The sequence below is a fragment of the Salarias fasciatus genome, chromosome 12 (assembly GCF_902148845.1).
Source record: "Salarias fasciatus chromosome 12, fSalaFa1.1, whole genome shotgun sequence".
Taxonomy (NCBI): Eukaryota; Metazoa; Chordata; class Actinopteri; order Blenniiformes; family Blenniidae; genus Salarias; species Salarias fasciatus.
This window is the reverse complement of record NC_043756.1, coordinates 14,366,884-14,385,751: the sequence shown is the minus strand read 5'-3', so window position 1 is coordinate 14,385,751 and position 18,868 is coordinate 14,366,884. Positions and strand designations below refer to the sequence as shown.

General features: G+C 41.6%; 3 protein-coding genes across 3 annotated transcripts; 1 reads left to right on the top strand and 2 right to left on the bottom strand.

The window, feature by feature from the left end:
- Positions 1-259: 259 nt before the first annotated feature.
- On the bottom strand, positions 260-3,062 carry arl6ip4 (ADP-ribosylation factor-like 6 interacting protein 4). Its single transcript, XM_030103878.1, has 5 exons — positions 2,820-3,062; positions 2,336-2,689; positions 1,592-1,709; positions 1,420-1,489; positions 260-1,177 (listed from the first exon to the last, which is right to left on the bottom strand). Exons 1-5 carry the CDS (start codon positions 2,989-2,991, stop codon positions 1,121-1,123), a joined length of 771 nt encoding a protein of 256 aa, XP_029959738.1. The 5' UTR covers positions 2,992-3,062; the 3' UTR covers positions 260-1,120.
- Positions 3,063-4,609: 1,547 nt separating this feature from the next.
- Positions 4,610-9,426, bottom strand: mthfd2 (methylenetetrahydrofolate dehydrogenase (NADP+ dependent) 2, methenyltetrahydrofolate cyclohydrolase). Its single transcript, XM_030104347.1, has 8 exons — positions 9,248-9,426; positions 6,955-7,139; positions 6,713-6,835; positions 6,242-6,394; positions 5,988-6,095; positions 5,815-5,907; positions 5,550-5,675; positions 4,610-5,455 (listed from the first exon to the last, which is right to left on the bottom strand). The coding sequence occupies exons 1-8, from the start codon at positions 9,325-9,327 to the stop codon at positions 5,307-5,309; spliced, it is 1,017 nt and encodes a 338-aa protein (XP_029960207.1). The 5' UTR covers positions 9,328-9,426; the 3' UTR covers positions 4,610-5,306.
- A 1,530-nt stretch (positions 9,427-10,956) lies between these two features.
- mob1a (MOB kinase activator 1A) lies at positions 10,957-18,629 on the top strand. Its single transcript, XM_030104348.1, has 6 exons — positions 10,957-11,089; positions 12,349-12,515; positions 12,806-12,899; positions 15,127-15,260; positions 15,913-16,076; positions 16,656-18,629. Exons 1-6 carry the CDS (start codon positions 11,076-11,078, stop codon positions 16,731-16,733), a joined length of 651 nt encoding a protein of 216 aa, XP_029960208.1. The 5' UTR covers positions 10,957-11,075; the 3' UTR covers positions 16,734-18,629.
- The last annotated feature ends 239 nt before the right edge of the window (positions 18,630-18,868 follow it).

Here is an 18,868-nt window from a genome sequence, read left to right as displayed (position 1 = left end):
CTGGGCAGACAGTCACCCTGATTCTGCTACCGACACACACATTACCGGAGGCCTTACACTTGCCTTCTCTGCCTTACATTATTACCATTTGTTGCAAGGCCTGAACCGACCGACCGACCGAAGGCTGCTCGCAGCCGGACAGGCTTCACGGAGAGGGATGGACCGTTCGTGTAGAGTTTGCTTTTTGAGGAAACAGGAAAAGGCCATATTTTCTTAACAGGTTGTAGTTTGTTTTTGGAGAAAATATTTAAAAGGAGGAAAGAATATCTCATCAGTTCCCCCCCCCCCCCCCCGGGTTAATGCAATGCCGCCACCGTGTGAGCATTCACAAGCTGTGTACATAAAACATCAAATGGTAAATCATGCTTGGAAAATATTTTAACTGTACAGGGTGTGTATCTTGTAGGTTTTGGATAAGTTCATTTTATCCATTCCCTTGTGTTTTTATGTACAGTGTATAAAGAACATATAAAGAACAACTGGGTGATGTTGAACTTTTTTCTTTCCGCACTCGAGGAACAGCAACTGAGAAGGATTCACAAGGAAACAAACATCTTCAGGAAATGGACAATGACAAATACATTGGCAATGAAGAGAGACTTTATTTTAATAACATCTATAAGTGGGAGAACTGAATGCAGGGAGCACACAGTCAGACTCAGTCTTTGTTTTCAGTGAAGTAAACATTATGAAACACACGTTTGACGAACCAAAGTTCTTCAGGTTCCACCAACACTCTGAAATCTCCTTACAAAAATTGACAGTAACAATGCATGAATCAATGTAAACACTGATTTTCATGTGCATATTGCAGCAGATGTCGTCATGCTGCTCCCGTCACGCTTTAACTGAACACATTGAAATTTTTCTCATTTCCCTCTCGTTTGCGATCAACTCGAACCTAAAAACCCCTGTTGGTACATTCGGACCACAGTGGTGCCGTCCAGAGGCTGCGCTAAAGTTTTGACCAGCAGAGTGGATCTTAATTCCACCCTCAGTCAATGCAACCTCTGGTTTCACTAAGACAGCACATTTTTATCGACGTTAGGGATGTTTTTCGCAGTTTGAGCCGGCCTGAGAAGATCTTAATGAAGAAATGATGCCGTGAAGAAGAGATTCTCTATCTGTTGATGCCCAGTTTTCTCTGGAAGGCATTTCCGTCTCCTTTAGTGGCTTGCTGCAGAGTGAAGGGATGTTTAGTTAATTATTCTCACAAATGACATGCAGCACACATTTGCAACTGTTATTAAAAGTCATGTCAAAGTTGAATTAATGTTACAATGAATTAAATTATGGAATAAATACAACTTTTGCATTGCATTCTAATGCACCTATATGCTTTTGTTTCACCTTAACCCAGCAGGCTGAGGCCGTCAGAAATCTAAGAGGATGTGGTAACATTCAAACTTTCTCTTTCACCTTGTTGATGTCTTTGTGTTTCTCTCGGCTGACGATTTCCTCAATGATCTCCCCCTCGCCTCGCACCAGTCTGGCAGAGAGCATGTGGAGAAACGTGGTCTCAGTAGAGGGAACGATTTGCTGCCTCACACTCGCCTGTGACGGATCATTAACTCCTGCGGTCCTCGCTCACCTGGTGCGTCCCGTTTCGGGATCCACCACCCTGCGGATCACGCTCTGCCGGGCGTCGTACTCCTCCTTGGTGAGAGGTCTCTTCGTAGAGAGCCGAGCCTTCTGCTCATCTGTCATAACTGCACAGGAGAGCAGAGCAGCCAATAGGGATGTGCGCTTTGGAAATTTAATTCATGAACAGGAACATGTATGGAAAAACAAAAAAACCAGGCACACCAGAAGTGAGAAAAAGAATTGGGTTTTTTTTTCTTTAGATTGAATGTGCACTCTAAAGTCAACTAGCAACGAACATTGTGACCGTGCATGTTGACTTTTTACCTTTCTGAACAAAAAACACCTGCTGTTAATGGTTTAGCAGCATGAGGAACTGTTCACATTTCAAATGCTTCTTTTTAAATGGATTTATGATTCCATTTCTTTATTTATTTATTTGCATAAATTCAACTTCCATTTTCATTCATTCAGTTTGCATTTTTTGGAAAAACTTGTCCTGTTTTTTTTTTAAATGTAGGCTTGTAATCTAAAACCATCCCGACAGTCAGATAATAGAAGTCAGGATTCAGTTTGAAGAATCTCAGAATGATTAGGATATTTGGGATTAAATGGAGAGATTACAAGAAACAAGCTGCCAGAGAAATTACACCCCTCATTTAAAGTGAGTGAAATGTCCACACAGAACAATCGGTGTGTGTCACGTGCCAGTTGTGAACCGTGGTTTGTGGGCCTGAACCTGCTGCTGCCTCACCTGGCCCCAGCTCCACCGCCCCCTCCTCGCTCTGCCACACCTCCAGAAAAGACACTGGTTTCTCCACCGGGCTCGTGCACGGCAGAGCTTCAGATTGCTTCTTTTTCTTCTGCTCCTTCTTCTCCTTCTTCTTTAACTTCTTCTTCATCTTCTTCTCTTTCTTCCTCTGCTTCTTCAGCTTCGCCTTGCTCTTCTTCAGCTTCTTTTTCTTGCCTTTGCTTTTCTTCTTCTTCGCCTTCTCGTCACCGGATGACGATGAAGATGAGGAAGAGGACGAGGAGGCAGATGATGAAGAAGAGGAAGATGATGAGGAAGAGGAGCGTCTCCTGTGCTTCTTTTTTTGTGTTTTCTCATCTGAGGAACAAACAGAGCAGGTGTGACTTCCATGATTAAAAGCGTCAAGTCAAAATCGAGAGTTATAAAGGAGGTTCCACATGAAAACATTCTGTCAAATAGTGCAGATCTCACGATCTAAAGCTCAAACCTCGACTGCTCCTGTGTGAAGTTTTCTTTCGGGATGATCTGCTCCGACTCCTGCTGCTGGAGGAGGAAGACGATGAAGAGGAGGAGGAAGAAGAGGACGATCGTGCCCTCTTCCTCTTTTTCTCCAGTTTCTTCTCCCTTCCAGGTCTGTCCGGCGATCTGCTGCGATCCATCACAACATAAAAAGCTTGTTCCAAGGCTGCAACGACGAGATTGAGTGATGTTAGATCTGTTTACTTGGCCGTGTCCGTCTTTCTTTTCCTTCCGTCGGACTCGGTATACCGGCGCCGTAAAGGTTCCTGGTTCCTACTTTAATCTTCCGTGTTTCCACATTAAACTATGATAAAAAAAAATTTTTAAATCACAGATATAGATAACTTAAGATCACAAAATACATTAAACTAAAACATAACATAATAATGATATATTTATTCTTCCTGGGTTTTTTTTAACCCCAAATACATAGTTTTGTCATGTTGTTAACCACCGAATGTAATGAAGACAATGAAAGAGGTCTTCCTTTGGAGAACTCATCTTACAACTGAATAATTTGTAACATAAGTTCAAAAAGTCGAATATTCAAATGTTAGCTATAAAAAATGAGTTATCATGAATCTGAAATGATTTATAGATTAGTAGTATAGTGATTAAGAAACTTGGATCAGGTGTGAAATGTCTTCAAAAACATATGACCTGCTGACCTGTTGACCTACTGACCCGATTCCACTTTAGAAATACCATGGATCAGGTATCAAATGTGTCTTCACGCTCACCTCACAGTGAAAAGGTCATGGGTTCTAATCCTTGCCGGGTCTTCCTGTGTGGAGCCTATGTGTAGTCTGTATGCCTGCATGGGTTCCCTCTGGATAATCTTTTTTTTACTTTCCCCACAGACCAGAGTATGATGTTAATGAGTGATTCTGTGTGTGAGTGTGTGGTTGTCTGTCTCTGTGTTTGCCCTGTGATGTCCAGGGTGTATCCTGACCTTGCTGGAGTCAGCAGGTCAGTGGTCAGAGTAGCTGGGATTGGCTCCAGCACCCCGCGACCTTGAAAAGGTATTAAGCGGTAAAGTAAATTAATGGATATATTTCTCTCAATAAATGTCTCTGTCAGGCTTCTTGCTATCACCTCAATTTCCTTTAAATCCAAAGAACCTATTGAATCTTTTATCTGTGAGTGAAAAGTGTTGGAGAGTATGAATTCATGAATGCATGTCACCAGATGAGAGACTTTCGGGGTTGGGCTGATGTGTTTGTGCAACATGTCAGTTAAGGTTCATCAGATTAGATTTACTATTGTTGGCTGCTCTGCTTTACTTTTATGAAAATACATTTTACAGTTTTTTTATCCAATGAGCTTTTTTGTCTCACAAAAATGTCACTTTTATTGCCTGCTGCAGAACAGATACATTGTAAAAGATAGGACACCAAGGTTTTTAACAAATACTTGTATATAAAAGTCAATAGTTTGCCCTAATAATGTATTTTTGTTTTGGTTTTATGTATTGTTTTTGGTTGCTTTTTAATCAAAGCAGTGGGTGCGTCTGTTCAAAGTATGTTAACTTTTTGTGCCATTTGTCACTGTGGCTCTTTTTTAATGTTGCCTAAATGAGCCATCCAAGAATCTTGATTCAATTTAAATTTCTGAAAAAGCCCACTTAGATATTTAGTATATAATATATCACTGAATAAATGCTCACAAAAGAAATTAGGTAAAAACATTTCTTAACTATTCAAGGTTTCATGTAATGTCATGCTTGCTTAAAAATGAGAAGAAATATGAAACAGAAGGTAGAGGTTGTCACATTTAATGAACTTAAGATAAACACTGCAACATTATAGTCATATCTCTTTAACTCAATTGGAAGAATCTGAGCTCGGAGTACCGGGATATTCTCATGATTTTCCTGATGGCATCAAACTGTACTGGTAGTTTGTCTTTTATCCTGAGTAGAGAAAACAATTTAACATCGCCTAAAGAAACAACAGCATTTATGTGAGAACATATTTAATATTTATTTCAGTTTTTACAAAGGCAATTGTGAATCTTTAAAGCTTGTGTTTCGTGTTAGCCCTTATCACTTCTTGTACATAAGGCTAAACTAACGGAGGAAAACAGGGTTCGGTTATCTGCGTCAAGTCGACTACCCTCTTCTTATTTTCATTCAGGTTCAAATACTGTATCACTGTAGCAATAAATATTTTTTTTACACAAATCCTTAAAAACCTCAGTAACACAAAGAAGAAATGATAAATACTAAAAGTCCGGTTATGTAAAACGTGGAGCTGCATGAGGAAGGTAACAGTCTAAACATGGCTGGACTTGGAGTTAGGGCAATGTTAGAGACATCAGCAGAAAGACACTCCAAGCTATCGTCTTCCCAGTCCATGTGCAACGGGAGTTCATCAGGGTCTCCCAGCAGGAGAACGGTGGGTGGTAGTGTTGAGAGGTGGAATGTGTCGCTGTTGCTGAAATGTGCTCCGGCCCATTAGGACGCGGCAGCCATGCGGATCCTTTCCGGGGGAAAGAGCAGGACGTTCTTGGCCGCTTTGATCGTGTTCTTCATGAGCATCGCCACCGTCATGGGTCCAACGCCTCCAGGCACCGGGGTGATGAATCCGGCCTTCTGTCTAACGCCTGAAAGCACAAAAAAAAAAAAAAAAAAAAAAAGTTAAATAAGCCCGATCACAGCTCTGGAGATACAAGACACAGTATCAATTTGCACCTGTACCTTCAAAATCCACATCTCCAACCAGCCTGCTCTTCCCAGTGACGGGGTCCTGCACTCGGTTTATACCCACGTCGATCACGGCCGCGCCCTCTTTGATCATGTCTGCAGTGATCAGGTTTGGGATTCCTGAAGGTTCAATCACACACAGAGTTAATTAGGCAACAGTCTGTTCAGAATGAAAAGGTTAAACCTGTGAAGATCAGCTTCATATCAGACATCGATGCACACAGTTCATATTCAGCTCCATGTAAACAGCCACACTGACCTGCAGCAGCCACGACGATGTCGGCAATCTGAGTGTGCTGGCGAAGTTTGTCTTTTGGAGTGTAACGGTGACAAATGGTGACTGTTGCATCACCTGCAACGGCACAGAGACGTCAGTGGATGTTTGCATGACGCGGCATAGCGTGCTTTTCCCACACGTGCAGAAAACCCTACCTCCTGGCCGCTCGTGACGCCCGTCTGTATGCAGTAACATGGCGATGGGCATGCCCACGTTTTTGGAGCGTCCTGCCACGACAACATTCTTCCCCAAAGTAGGAATACCTGGAACATAAATAGTTGACAAGTTAACTCGGATTAATTTATGGATGATTCTTTAAATGAGGTAAAAAGCAATTTCTTAAATCATGTGAATCAACAAAATTATTGTTGCTACAGGCTTGAGAGGAAGAGAGTGTTGAAGGCGTTACCTGTGCGTTTAATAATTTCCCACACACCCCAGGGAGTGGCAGGAAGCATGGTGGATTGATCCAGACACATACGGCCCACGTTGACTACGTGGAAGCCATCCACGTCCTTGGTGGGGGAAACGGCATTGCAGATCGTGCGCTCGTCGATGTGCTCTGTCGGAAAAGTTAGAAGAGTGACGATCAGGACGACTGGATCCACACAGATAGTAAAGCAAACTGCATGCTGGTCTATCCTTCTAACAATAGTGAATATCCCAGAGACAGCAGGCAGGTGGGACGCTGTGCTTCATCTACTGTGTGCTCAACACGTGCTCACTCATATGTGCTTTTCCGTGGCTGGCACTAAACGCACCTGCTGGTGACACACACACACACACACAAAAAAAAAAACCCTCTCCACACACACACACACACACACACACACACACAGGCCTCTGCACTCAGTGAACTCGTCTCGCTTCAGTCTGGTACCTGGCAGAGGCAGCTGAACCAGCAGGCCGTCCACGCGATGGTCTGCATTGAGCTTGTAGATCAAGTCCAGTAACTCCTCCTCACTGATGTCCGAATGCTTGAGGATCGTCTCACTTGAGATGCCTGTGGGAGAAATGTGAGAAGACAAGTGAACAAACTAATAAGAACAAGCTCACAGAGATTTTCCGTCTGTGGAGTAACCGTATCCACATACGAGGACTGCTTTATCTTTCTTCTCTTACCGACGTCGGCTGCTGCCCGCGTCTTGTTGAGGACGTAGGAGTGGCTGGCCGGGTTGTCTCCCACCAGAATCACACTCAGATGGGGTCTCCGATGACCGGCTACAACCCATTTGTCCACATCCACCCGAGCCTCCTCCCGGATCTGCCGTGCCAGTTTCCTTCCTGAGATGACCACTGCCTCCTGCCTGCGAGTCGAGGCCAAGGGACAAATTACATCTCCAGTTAATCATTTTTAAATCAAAGCATCATGGTGCCCACTAAAACAATTGAGCTGTGAGTAAGTGAATTTTTCTTTTACGAAGAAACCTGCAAAACAATCTTCTTTTGTGCAAACTTTTACTTTTATTTAAGGTATGTAAACATTGGAAATACCAACATTTATTTTTAAAACCAAGGGTTCACCACAGTGCTATTTATTACCTGCCGATTTAAATACTCGCTAAACTGAGTTCATGACACCTGAGAGCTGCAGCCTCATCTGTGCAGCTGATGTTTCACTCCTGAACTCTAAAATTAGACGCTGTACTTCTCCATCTGACTCAGTCATCTGCTGTACTTGTACTGTAAAAGTAATAGTAACTTGAAAGGCTGCTATATACAAGCAACTACTGGCCAAATACAGTCACATGTACATGTTGGTTGTATGTTTGTACAGTAGTCGTGAACGCTGCCCTACTGCTTTGTCCCACTTTGAAAAGTGCCAAGATGTTCTTCGTTATATAACAACAAACAGAAAGAGATGGTCAATAACTGAGGAGTAATGAGCCATCAGCAGTGATGTAACCAGCACTGTTATTATGCCAGAACTAATTAAACTTCACAGAAAAGTGTGAGGTGTTTGGGTTGGTTGGGGTGAGAGACCATGGGGCCAGTATACCAGGTCCCACAGGAAATGTGTCACATGAAGTTAATGCAATATCAGATTTAAAGACAAAAGTATCCTACATAGGTGATAAAAGTTCACTTTCCAATGCAAGACTCGATCATTCAAAAGTAATGGGAAGTTTTTTTCCCCAAGCGGTGATGTTCAGTCATAACCTGCTTATTAAAGGAAACAGGTTTTAGATTATCTTCTGATGAGGCACACATTCTGTCATGAGGTTTGCTTTTTTTGGAAGTGTGTGTCAGTCACGGGGGTCATGCTGCATTCAGCACGTTTCCAATAAATACCTGCACGGGACGCTAATTTATGACCCGCATGACTGCAGTGACTGGCTGACCTCAGGGAGAGTTGGATCAGATGCACGCAATAAATCATACTTCAACCAACGTAATAACAGGTAAATTACGAAGCTGCATGACCGGCAGTGGTCTTCACTTATTTTGAAACAGCAATTCCCACCATCAGTAACTCATGAAGGAAAATAGTACAAAAAATAAAAATAAAAACACTAAGTTCAGTAAATTGTGTAAGTTCATTGAAATGCAGTACTTTTTAAACAGGAAATCATGTTGAGTAATGATATGTGTTGAAAAGTGTTAAAAGTACTAAAGAAAGTGTATAAAGTTCAAGTATAACTACTTTTACATTTTGTACTCACAAAGTTGTTTAAGTAGAACTTTACTCAGACTACTTCAAATATAAGTAACCACTTCTTTACATTGTTAATAGGTATCTCATTAAATTTACATTAAATTATCTACTTACGATGCACATTTCTTAAATACTGAAGTGCACAAAAAGGAAACAAAAGTCACTATGAAACAGGAATACGCTGCTAACAAAATCAAAGTATTTGCAAACAAAAGCAGATCCAAACATTTGAGGTTAATTTAAGATGTGGGTGTACTCTGTAAATCTTGTGCTTGAGTATGGATTAAATTCTTTGCTGCAAATTACAATTTAATAATTGCAATAATGTCAGATATACAATTTGCTTCTTTCATCCTCGGATCTAATGTTGTTATAATCAGTTTTACATGTGCATTTTCTCAATTATTAACTGACTTCATACTGTGATCGTAAGATACATGCACGGTTTTCACTTGTGTGCTGAGAAGACCTCGGTCTCCAGCTGAGACCTGCTCCTCAAAGTGCAAACACTCTGACGGATTTCATCAGCCAGCCGGCTGCTGCAATGTTACCGGCAAACCGCTAGGGGCGCACCACAATGTGCCGCGGACATTCAGTACTATGGAGATCTAACTAATCCCGCCAAATAGAACTTACTACCCTACACACGAAGACGGCAGGTCAAAGAAAGCCTCCGCGGGAGGCAGTGTGGTGGAAATGAGCAGTTTGTCGCCCGGAGGCGGCTCGCATGTCGTGCGTTAGTCGGTGCGGTGGACTCACCTCCAGGCGGACGTGTGCAGCTTACAGACTTGATGCCGCGAGTGTTGGCACAGTTTCCTGAGAGTCCGGACCGCTGCCATGTCTGACCGGCGGAGAGCGGGACGAGCACAGACACCACCGCGGCTTGAGGAGAGCAACACCCAGCCCGGCTGCGGCTGGCGGAGGCAGTGAGCTCAGTGAGCGGGGCGCCGCTGCTTTAAAGCCCTTCCCCCTCCTCCTCCTCCTCCTCTGTACGCACGCGGCTGCGTCATGCTGATAAAGCCCCCGCCACACCTTCAGAGCGCCTCACACACCGCAGCATACATCCTCCATTCAGAGAGAGGGTCACACACACAGCGACACTACGATCCTACGATCAGCAGAAATGGATTGAATTGAAATGAATTGAATTGAATTGAATTGAATTGAATTGAATTGAATTGAATTGAATTGAATTGAATCTGAGGTGAAGTGGTGACTCTAGCCTGGTTACTTGTCCTTTATCCTGCCTTTAACCATGGCAAGCTGGACTAGGACTCAGACTTACTATACTGAAAATAGATGAATGCACAGGAAATAAGAACACGTTTATAAATACTCACCCATTAATCTTCTATGCTGCCTTATCCTGTCCAGGGTAGCGGGATGCTGGAGCCAATCCCAGCTGAGTTAACCATGGTAGGGTACACCCTGGACAGGGTCACAGGTCAAACTGAGTGTGTGTGTATGTGTGTGTGTGTGTGTGAGAGAGAGAGAGAGAGAAAGACCACACACACTCACATTCACACCTCAGGATAATTTAGGGTCAGAAATTAATGTCCCGTGCATGTTTTTAGACTGTGGTTGGCCACTAGAGTACTTGGAGGAAATTCATGGACATGCACACATGGAAAACATGAAAACTTCACTCAGAAAGGGCCATCCGGTATTTGAACCCATGACCTTAGCTGTGCAGTGACAGTGCCAAGTAATGCTATTTTCTAGATCCAGAATATATACACTAAAATCAGACCACCATCAATTTTTACAATTTACTGTTAAATGTTTTAATAGCTAATTGGTTTGGCTGTAATAAGTCATTCAAAAGTTGTAGTCCGAATTACTATTTTTTGTCATTTTTCTTGTTGTTTGGTAAATATCCTGGTCACCATTAGGAGTTCCACAGTTGTTGTATGCCTGCTGTTATTGTCTTGGGTTTATTTGATTCTTGATTTGTGTCTCTTTGCTGGTGTTTATTCTCTCTTTGGTCATATAGCATCGTTTTGTGTTTGTTTTTGTTTTTTACTTTTCTTGTCTATGATTTTATCAGTTTGGGGGCTGTTATCATTGGGGCTGTGCGTGGGCCTCATTTCGTGAATGATTCAATGACTTTTGAGTTTACAGGTTTAATAGAAACTTATGATCAGAAATCTTACACCTCAGGTGGAAGGATGATCAACAAATATACTCAAGTACATTAAAAAATCATTGTTTATCACCAGTGGTGAGGGGGTAGGTGACGTATTTAGTTAATAAACTATTGAAGTAGTTAATTTATCACTTGAGGCTTGAAAGGGATAAAATGTCTTTTGGAGGACTCTTTGCTGTGCTAAATGAAAAAAAGAAAAAGAAAATTTGCTTTTGGAAAGCTGCTGAAAACCGCAGTCGTGCAGCGTGCAGTGCTGGCTTTGACCTGCAGGGGGCGCAAATCTGCCCGCAGAGGAAGCGCAGCTGTGGGTGCAGTTCGTGTGTTAGCCTGGACGTTCCTGTTAGCAGGCAGCGCACACAAGTGGTTTGTGCTGTGTGTCTGTATTCCACACTTGTGCCTACAAAACCGGGATTTGGCGCTGAAATCCACCACATCTCCACGATGAGCTTCTTGTTGTGAGTATAGTTGTCGGTCGCTTTGCGGAGTTTGAGCAGTCCAATGTGAGCGGCGCTTCTGCGAAGTTGATCGGGGGAAGTTAAAATAAGACACCCTGTTTCTGAAAAACAGTCTGCTGACCGCAGCGCAGTCCCAGTCTCTCTGCTCTGTTCTTTTCTGGCAGGATTTTTGCATTTATAAAGCATCATCAATCGGTGGTGTGTACATTTATAGTTTCTGTACAGTGACTCCCAAACTTTTTTAAGCTGTTAAGTTGCGGGCTAACCTGGCTAGCCTGATCATTAATGCTAACGAGGTTGCTCCACAGCTCACACACACTTTTTGATTATTTGAAATGAGACAGTAATCGTTACTATTAGTCACCATCCGCTCACTGACTGCATTAAGCTCAGTGGAAAGTTTTGAAATGTATCGTGAGCAACTCTTTCTTCCGTTGTTTACTGTAATAACGTGGTACTGTCACATTTCCTGTCACTGGTTTACTGCCATGGTTTGTCTGCTAACCTCATTTAAGGGTCGTGTTTTAGTCAAAACAAATGTGTTCAGAAAGACGTGGCTATGCTACAGTCATAAATATCGATTAATCATAGAGGTCTTTGATCAAACAGGAAGCTTGTAATCCCCATGTGTCAAGGCCCAGGAGAAGCATCAGCCCCCCCCCCCCCCCCCCCCCCATCCCCCTTTAGAAATGAACACGTCCGTATTTGATGCATGGCCATAAATCCATAAAAAGTACCATAGGTGCTTTACTGTACTTCATCTATACCTTTTACAACAGATGAATGTACAGTCAGTGTACAGCAATGTGCAGTCACCATCCTCACCATTAAACATGTGGTGGATTGCTGGATAAATTGTGATACCCAGTGTGGCTTAGTGACAGTGCTAACCACTTGGCTTGAGAAAACCTATTATGATGAATATGTGTTTTAAAAGGATCAAGATGAAGCTTCCCTCTGCTTCCTCGGACAGGTTCTTCCAGACCGACTTGGCCCTAATAGTGAAAGACCAGTCACCCTTGTTTTGTGCAATCGGTGTTTAACTTGCAGAGACTTGTTGGAAAATCTCAGGTTGCATTTTTGGATGCAGGAGCATTTGCTTTTTATGTGCAGATGGGAGAAATTGTGCCAGATGGTCCCAAATGATAGAAATTAACTTGTGATGACATTTGATCCAGAAGGCTGTTGTGTTTCATCCTTGGAAAGAAATCGGATTACACGCGAGTCTGTCGCTCAGCTTCGTGCTTCTGTCTTTACAGTGGCAGTCGCTCATCTAAGACCTTCAGGCCCAAGAAGAACATCCCAGAGGGTTCCCACCAGTACGAGCTGCTCAAACATGCTGAGGCGACACTTGGCAGTGGAAACCTGAGGCAGGCTGTCATGCTGCCAGAGGGAGAGGACCTCAATGAATGGATCGCTGTCAACAGTGAGTGAACCAATACAATGACGGCCACACACCTGCTCGACAAATGACTCTTTTGAAGTTATACCTGCTGTGGCAAATGTTTAGATGAAACATTAATCGTTTTACATAAGTTGATCCTTTGCTCTGCCTCACTGAGTGGAGAGTCAGAGATGCACAAATATGCACAAGAACACTTGAATATATTCCTTCATGGCTGTTGGTAATATTTGTTAAAATGCGAAGGACAATCCTTTGTAAAGTTGTTATATCTGTTAATTATAGATTAAATTATGTTGTGCGCTTTCTTACAGCGGTGGATTTTTTCAACCAAATCAACATGCTGTACGGCACCATCACTGAGTTTTGCACTGAGACCAGCTGCTCTGTCATGTCTGCAGGACCAAGGTAAAAATAATTTTTTGATTATTTTTGTTTGTTTTTTAGGTTGTGGTGTAATTATAGAGCAGCAGTAATGACATACAGCCTCGTGACCTGTAAACTACTTTTTGACCAAAATCCAAACATACTGAATGCAAGCACTCTTAAAGCAATATGTTTCAATCTCGGGCTGGATGATGTAGCCCAAAGTTAATATCTCAATATTTCTTCTCAAAATGATGCTACTCGGTACATAAAGTTGCTTTTTTTTCCCTTAATCAAGTTTTACCAGAACTGCAATTCTGGGCCAAAGTCACTAACAAACTGCAACACAGGCGCTTTTATGCACCACCAACTGCTCAAAAGAAAAATGTCAATTCTCAAAAAAAAAAAAAATAGATGGTGGGAAAAAAAGCAGCATGCCTAAAAAAATGTTTGTGAGATTTAAACCAGCTGTGTCAAACTCATGTCAGCTCAGGGAGAAACTAGAGGGGGTCAGACCAGTGAAACGACAGCAAAATAATGCACTGACATCCACAAATCAAAACGTTTTAGTGAAATTATTAGAATATATGCATGAAAATGTAATATCTTGAAAATAAGTACAGTTTCAACATCGTATCAGTTAAAAACTTTGTATCCTGGTAGAAAATACAGAGAAATGTGTCTTTCATCTCCATCTCGTCCATCTCCTAAAAATGCCTGACATCCCCTCTTCAACTTATTCATTGTCATTTTTTGTCCGTCGCTTTTGTGTCTGTCTGTAAACTTGAGACGTGAGCAGGGAGTGCAGCTCGCTCAGACTGAGAGAGGCTCCAGAAGGCAGATAGGAAATTAGGGAACATAAAATTGTTATTTTAAAGCAAAAAGTGATAACAATATAAATGATACTGTATTTTTCTATCTCAGCTTTTAGGAAAAAAAGTTGACATATCACCCAACCCTTTATCAAATATTCTAAAACTGTCACACATTTTAAAACTATCAGTTGCAGCTCATGAACAAGCTGAAGAAGACTGACAGTGTATTAGTGTTTCCAGATTTTTTTTTAACCATAAAATATTTATTTGCGTGTTTATTTGTCTGTTTAGTTTAGTTTGCCTCTACAGAAGAATGTAAACAGAAATACTAACAAACGCTGGTCTGTTTGCCTGCTGTGTGTCTTGGTTGGGTTCCTGGTATTGTTCATGTTGGACTCGTGTCACAGTGTCAGGACTGATCACCTGACACACACCCTGCTGTGGAAGCTCTCGTGCACGCACACTGACGTTCATACCATCAACCTCATGAGTGGCAGGGAAGCAAGTCTGTTAGTTTGTTCATGTTATTTTGTCCTGAAGTGAGTTTTTACGAGTTGCTTGTCTGAATTATGTTTGCTGTTTTTAAATATATTACAGAAACCATCCATGTGAATTATGGAAGGTTTTAGTTTTAATGTCGGCAGGCCTGAACATCACTCCAGAGTCTGGTGAAAACATCATGCAAACCCGCCTGCCATAAAATCAGTGGGTCTGTGCAGCCGTGCTTTGTTCTTATTTGTTATCCTTCAAACATTTCACTTTATTGTATATTTGCGGTCAATAAAGAACTTTGAGCTTCTGCACATAGTTTAATTACGAGCTGAAAGTCTTGTAGAGTGAAGTCGTTCAAAAGTGTCGCAGTTTTGCTTTGATGCATCAACTTGTGATCTATGCTGACTCGTGGCGTCATTACCTCTGAAACTCACACAGCGCCTCTGGGACTAAGTTTATGTTCACTTGCGAAGTGGGGGTAGTACATGTTCTCTGACATGTCACTCTCACAGCTTTTTGTAGTTTCAGAGACGTTACTTCACTCCGAGGTCAGAACTGGAAAACGATGTGTCTATAAAAGAACAGTTTTGAGGCTGGGGTTACGCCCGTTGAAGTGAATAGAATTGAAAATGTCACCTGATGGATGATCACATGATGGAAAACAGGAATCAAGCGTGGCCCCTTTTAAAGGCCGTTCAGCTCGGCTCTAGATTCTGCACTTCCTCCATTTGCTCTCTCGCCGACATTGTCTGCGTTTCAGTCTAATCAGGAGGAAGAGACAGGGTTTCGCTTCCTGTTTACACAAGCCGCCATCAAGAATACAACTGTTAATATGTTTGCATTTCCTGCTTCTGTTCTTTTTTTACCTCATCTGCTCGCAGATGATATTTCCATGCTGCTCCAGAAAGCTATGATGGGTCCTTATACCACTTTTTTCAGTGTCGATTCCTCTTTGTCTCTAGGTATGAGTACCACTGGGCTGATGGCACCAACATTAAAAAGCCCATTAAATGCTCTGCGCCCAAGTACATCGACTACTTGATGACCTGGGTGCAAGATCAGCTGGACGACGAGACGCTTTTCCCTTCCAAGATCGGTGAGTTTTCCTTTCATCACGTTGGCAAACCGAGTTTTCTGATGAAGCATGTGTTGCTGTAGTTTCAAGTGTATAGAAGTGTGTTTCCAAGAGGAAAAGAAAAGAAAACTAGGAGGCTGTGATTGCCAAACAGCTGTGTAGATCCCTTTTTTTTTTAATGTTGTTCTTTCTCATTTAAACCCAGCAGCTTTCTTCCGTTTGACCTTTAGCCTCTTAGAAATAATTGAGAAATCGCATCGTGTTGCCATGTGTGTTTGGAAAACAAACTAACAGACCAGACAGACCTGTTGCTGCGGGTTTCTTAGTGGTGTGCAGTTCTCTTCAGTGTAGCAACACGGCAACCAAAGGCAACAATCTGCTGTGTTCTGTCCAAGTTAGTCACGTGACTTCAGTCCAGCTGAAACATGTCTTGCATGTAGAAGAGCAGACTGGGGCTAAAAGCCCCCTCACAAGCCTCTCCACACTTTGTGTGAGTGACTGAGACTTTTTAGTTTTGCGCTGAACTTGAAGTCGAACCAAACCGACAGGATGAATGATGCACAAACGTGATGGCAAGTCTCACTCATCCGGAGACAGAATGTGACAGTGAGCGGTGAAGTGGTCCGCGCCGTTCTCATGACATCAGTGTTTTCCACCGCCCTCTGTCCCGCAGGAGTTCCCTTCCCCAAGAACTTCATGTCTGTGGCCAAGACCATCCTGAAGCGTCTGTTCAGGGTTTACGCTCACATCTACCACCAGCACTTTGACTCCGTCATGCAGCTGCAGGAGGAGGCCCACCTCAACACCTCCTTCAAGCACTTCATTTTCTTTGTTCAGGTGTGTATGTGTGTGTGTGTTTAAATCCTTGTTCAAACACACACTGCTCTTAAAGTTGTGGTATGTATTGTCGTTGCTTTGGTAGCATTTTTAATGATCTGACTTCTGAGAAACTGGATTCTGATTATTACATTTTCTATGAAACTTGAGTCTGAAGGCATCAAGATGTTTATTTTTGATCAGGAAGTGTAATTTTCTTCATGGCTTGAGCCATCCAGTTGACCAGTTAATGTTTTAAACAGCATTGTCCTACACATCTGTTTAAGTCTTTAGTGGTGGGCTCAGGTTTGATTCCCTGTTGGAGCTGAAAGATCATTAAAACTAGTTAAGTCTCGGGTGTAAATGAAAATGATTTGCTTCAATCAGCCCATCTGAAAAAGGCACAAAACATTGTTTTTCATGTTTTTTTATGGATGATGTTAAAGTAAAGACTCCGGTTTGTTTTGTAAACTTACTAAATGTTCCACATCGAGCCTCTGAGCTGGTTCGCCCTGCTGCTTTTTGTCTTCTGATTTTATACAAGAACCAAATCAAATAGTGTCTGATCTCTTGGGCTTGTTCTCGTCTTTGCTTTTGTAGGAGTTCAACCTCATTGACCGGCGAGAGCTCTCTCCTCTGCAGGACTTGATCGAGAAGCTTGGATCCAAGGACAGATAGACATTTCATCACACAACTCTTTTTTTAATTTCCGCGTCTTTCCTTCCTCACTATGACTTCCTCTACCTCTGTGACTTCTGGCCTCAACTCTTCAGTCTGTGCCTTTCTCTTTACATTTCCAGAGTGTTGGTATCACACTCTTCACTCCTTCCTCTTGGATGCTGTCTTTGAGCCTCGTCCCCCATTTTAGCCTCAATAGATCATTTCGATCGATAGTGTAGAGGAGCAACTGTTTTGTTTTGTTTTATGTTTTTTTTAAAGGACTGTGGTTCGGATCAATCCATTGAATTTTATTTTGGACCAAGATCACTTGCAAATTAGAGTTAAACAACCACTTTTCTACTTTTGGAAGCTGGTGTACAGTGTTTTATTTTTTATTTTCTCAACACATTCTAGTTATTGATACCTTTTTTTTTGTTAACTTTTGGTTATTCAAAGGGCAGCGGTTGACCGAATATCCCGATCTTAGTTTTGTTTTGTTTTTTGCCTGCCATTAGTGTCCAGTGGGTTGTAACAAGAAGGATCGCAAAAAAAAAATGTGACAAACAAGTCTTTGTTTGTAGCTGTAACAATGTAACACATGAAGGCAGACGCATAAATACACCGCTGTGTGAAGCGTCTCTCATTCAGCAGCTGTTTGTTTACTTGATGTCCCACTTTAAGTGTATGTGGTTGCTGTTGACACACTCTTTCTACGTACTCATGAAAAGAGATGCAGTGTCAGGTTATTGTGACATGCTTTTTTTTTTTTTTTTTCGTTTTTGCCTCACAAGAAAGCACCACTGTTGACTGTGTATTATAGCTGTTTTCAGTTGGATCACGCAAAATATTTTGCACATTTTCTGGCTGTTCTCATAAATAGTGAAATGTGAGATGTAGTGCTTACAGTGACACATTTTTGTTTCTACTTTTTAGTCTACTATTTTGTTTTTAATATAGCCACTCAAAGCCAGTGTAAGGACCTTATGAAAGAGCTTTATAGTATTTTTCTTTATAAGTTTATTTCTGTGACACTGATGCTGGTACTTCTTTTTTTTTTTTCCACCCCCACCTCCTCCCCGATTGAAAAGTAGGGACTTAACTGTTTTACCTGTACACCTGAGATGTATGTAGTTTTTTTTTTTTTTCTTTTTCTAGACAAATTTTTGATACATATATAATGATCGTGGTCATTTCCTTTGCGCAATCTGGCTACAACAGCAGGGCTGTGTGTACTGCCATATGTTTTTAAAAACGGATGCAGCTAATACACCTAATCAATGTTTGGGGTCGAGAGAATTGGTTCACAACGCTTCATATTGGATCTAAATTTAATCAGACAATCGGGCAAACAGTTTTGTTAGATGATGTGAATATATTACTCAGAATGAACCAGTTTATAGTTTACCGCGTTGTTAGAGAGACTGTGCTTATTTCTACAATGTGAAAGTGTTTTTAATTGAATTATATTTCAGTTTAGCGACTTTCAGACCTACATATAGTTTAGCTGTCAAATGAATCCAGCGTAATAAACATAGTTTATCTGCACGTCCAGTAACTCCTTTCAATTTTTTTTTATATTTTTCTTTTTACGTGTAAGGCTTTTTCCTCACCATTTTGTTTGTAAACTTTAGGCACAGAGTTACATTTCATTTCACACAATATGATACTGCCTTCATAGTTTTTAATTACGAAATAAGGGCTTTCAAATTAATAAATATATTTTGTGTATGTACTAACTTGGCTGATTTTTCCGACCTGGGTGGAGTCATGGCGATGTACGTACTACGTCCAAACATTTGCTGTAAATAAAATCAGTGTATTATCAGAACAAAACTGTGCCTTGCAATGATGGGAGTGCCTGATATGACAGTATTCATGGATCAAAAAAATTCAATAAAATCTGAAATGACCCTGGTGTTGACTGCCATTGTGTATGTGTATTAAACCCTTTAAAGTGTTTCCCTTTAAATCAAGTGTTTTCATAAATTACATATGTAACATTATACACACTCATATACATCCATCTGTGTATCATCTGTACTTTATTAAACCACACTATAGTCCCAGGAGGATGTGAACAAGCTCAGATTGAGAGCATCAGACAGTGGCTTTATATTTTTGTGTCTTTTGGAGTTTGAGTGAAATGGGGTGTC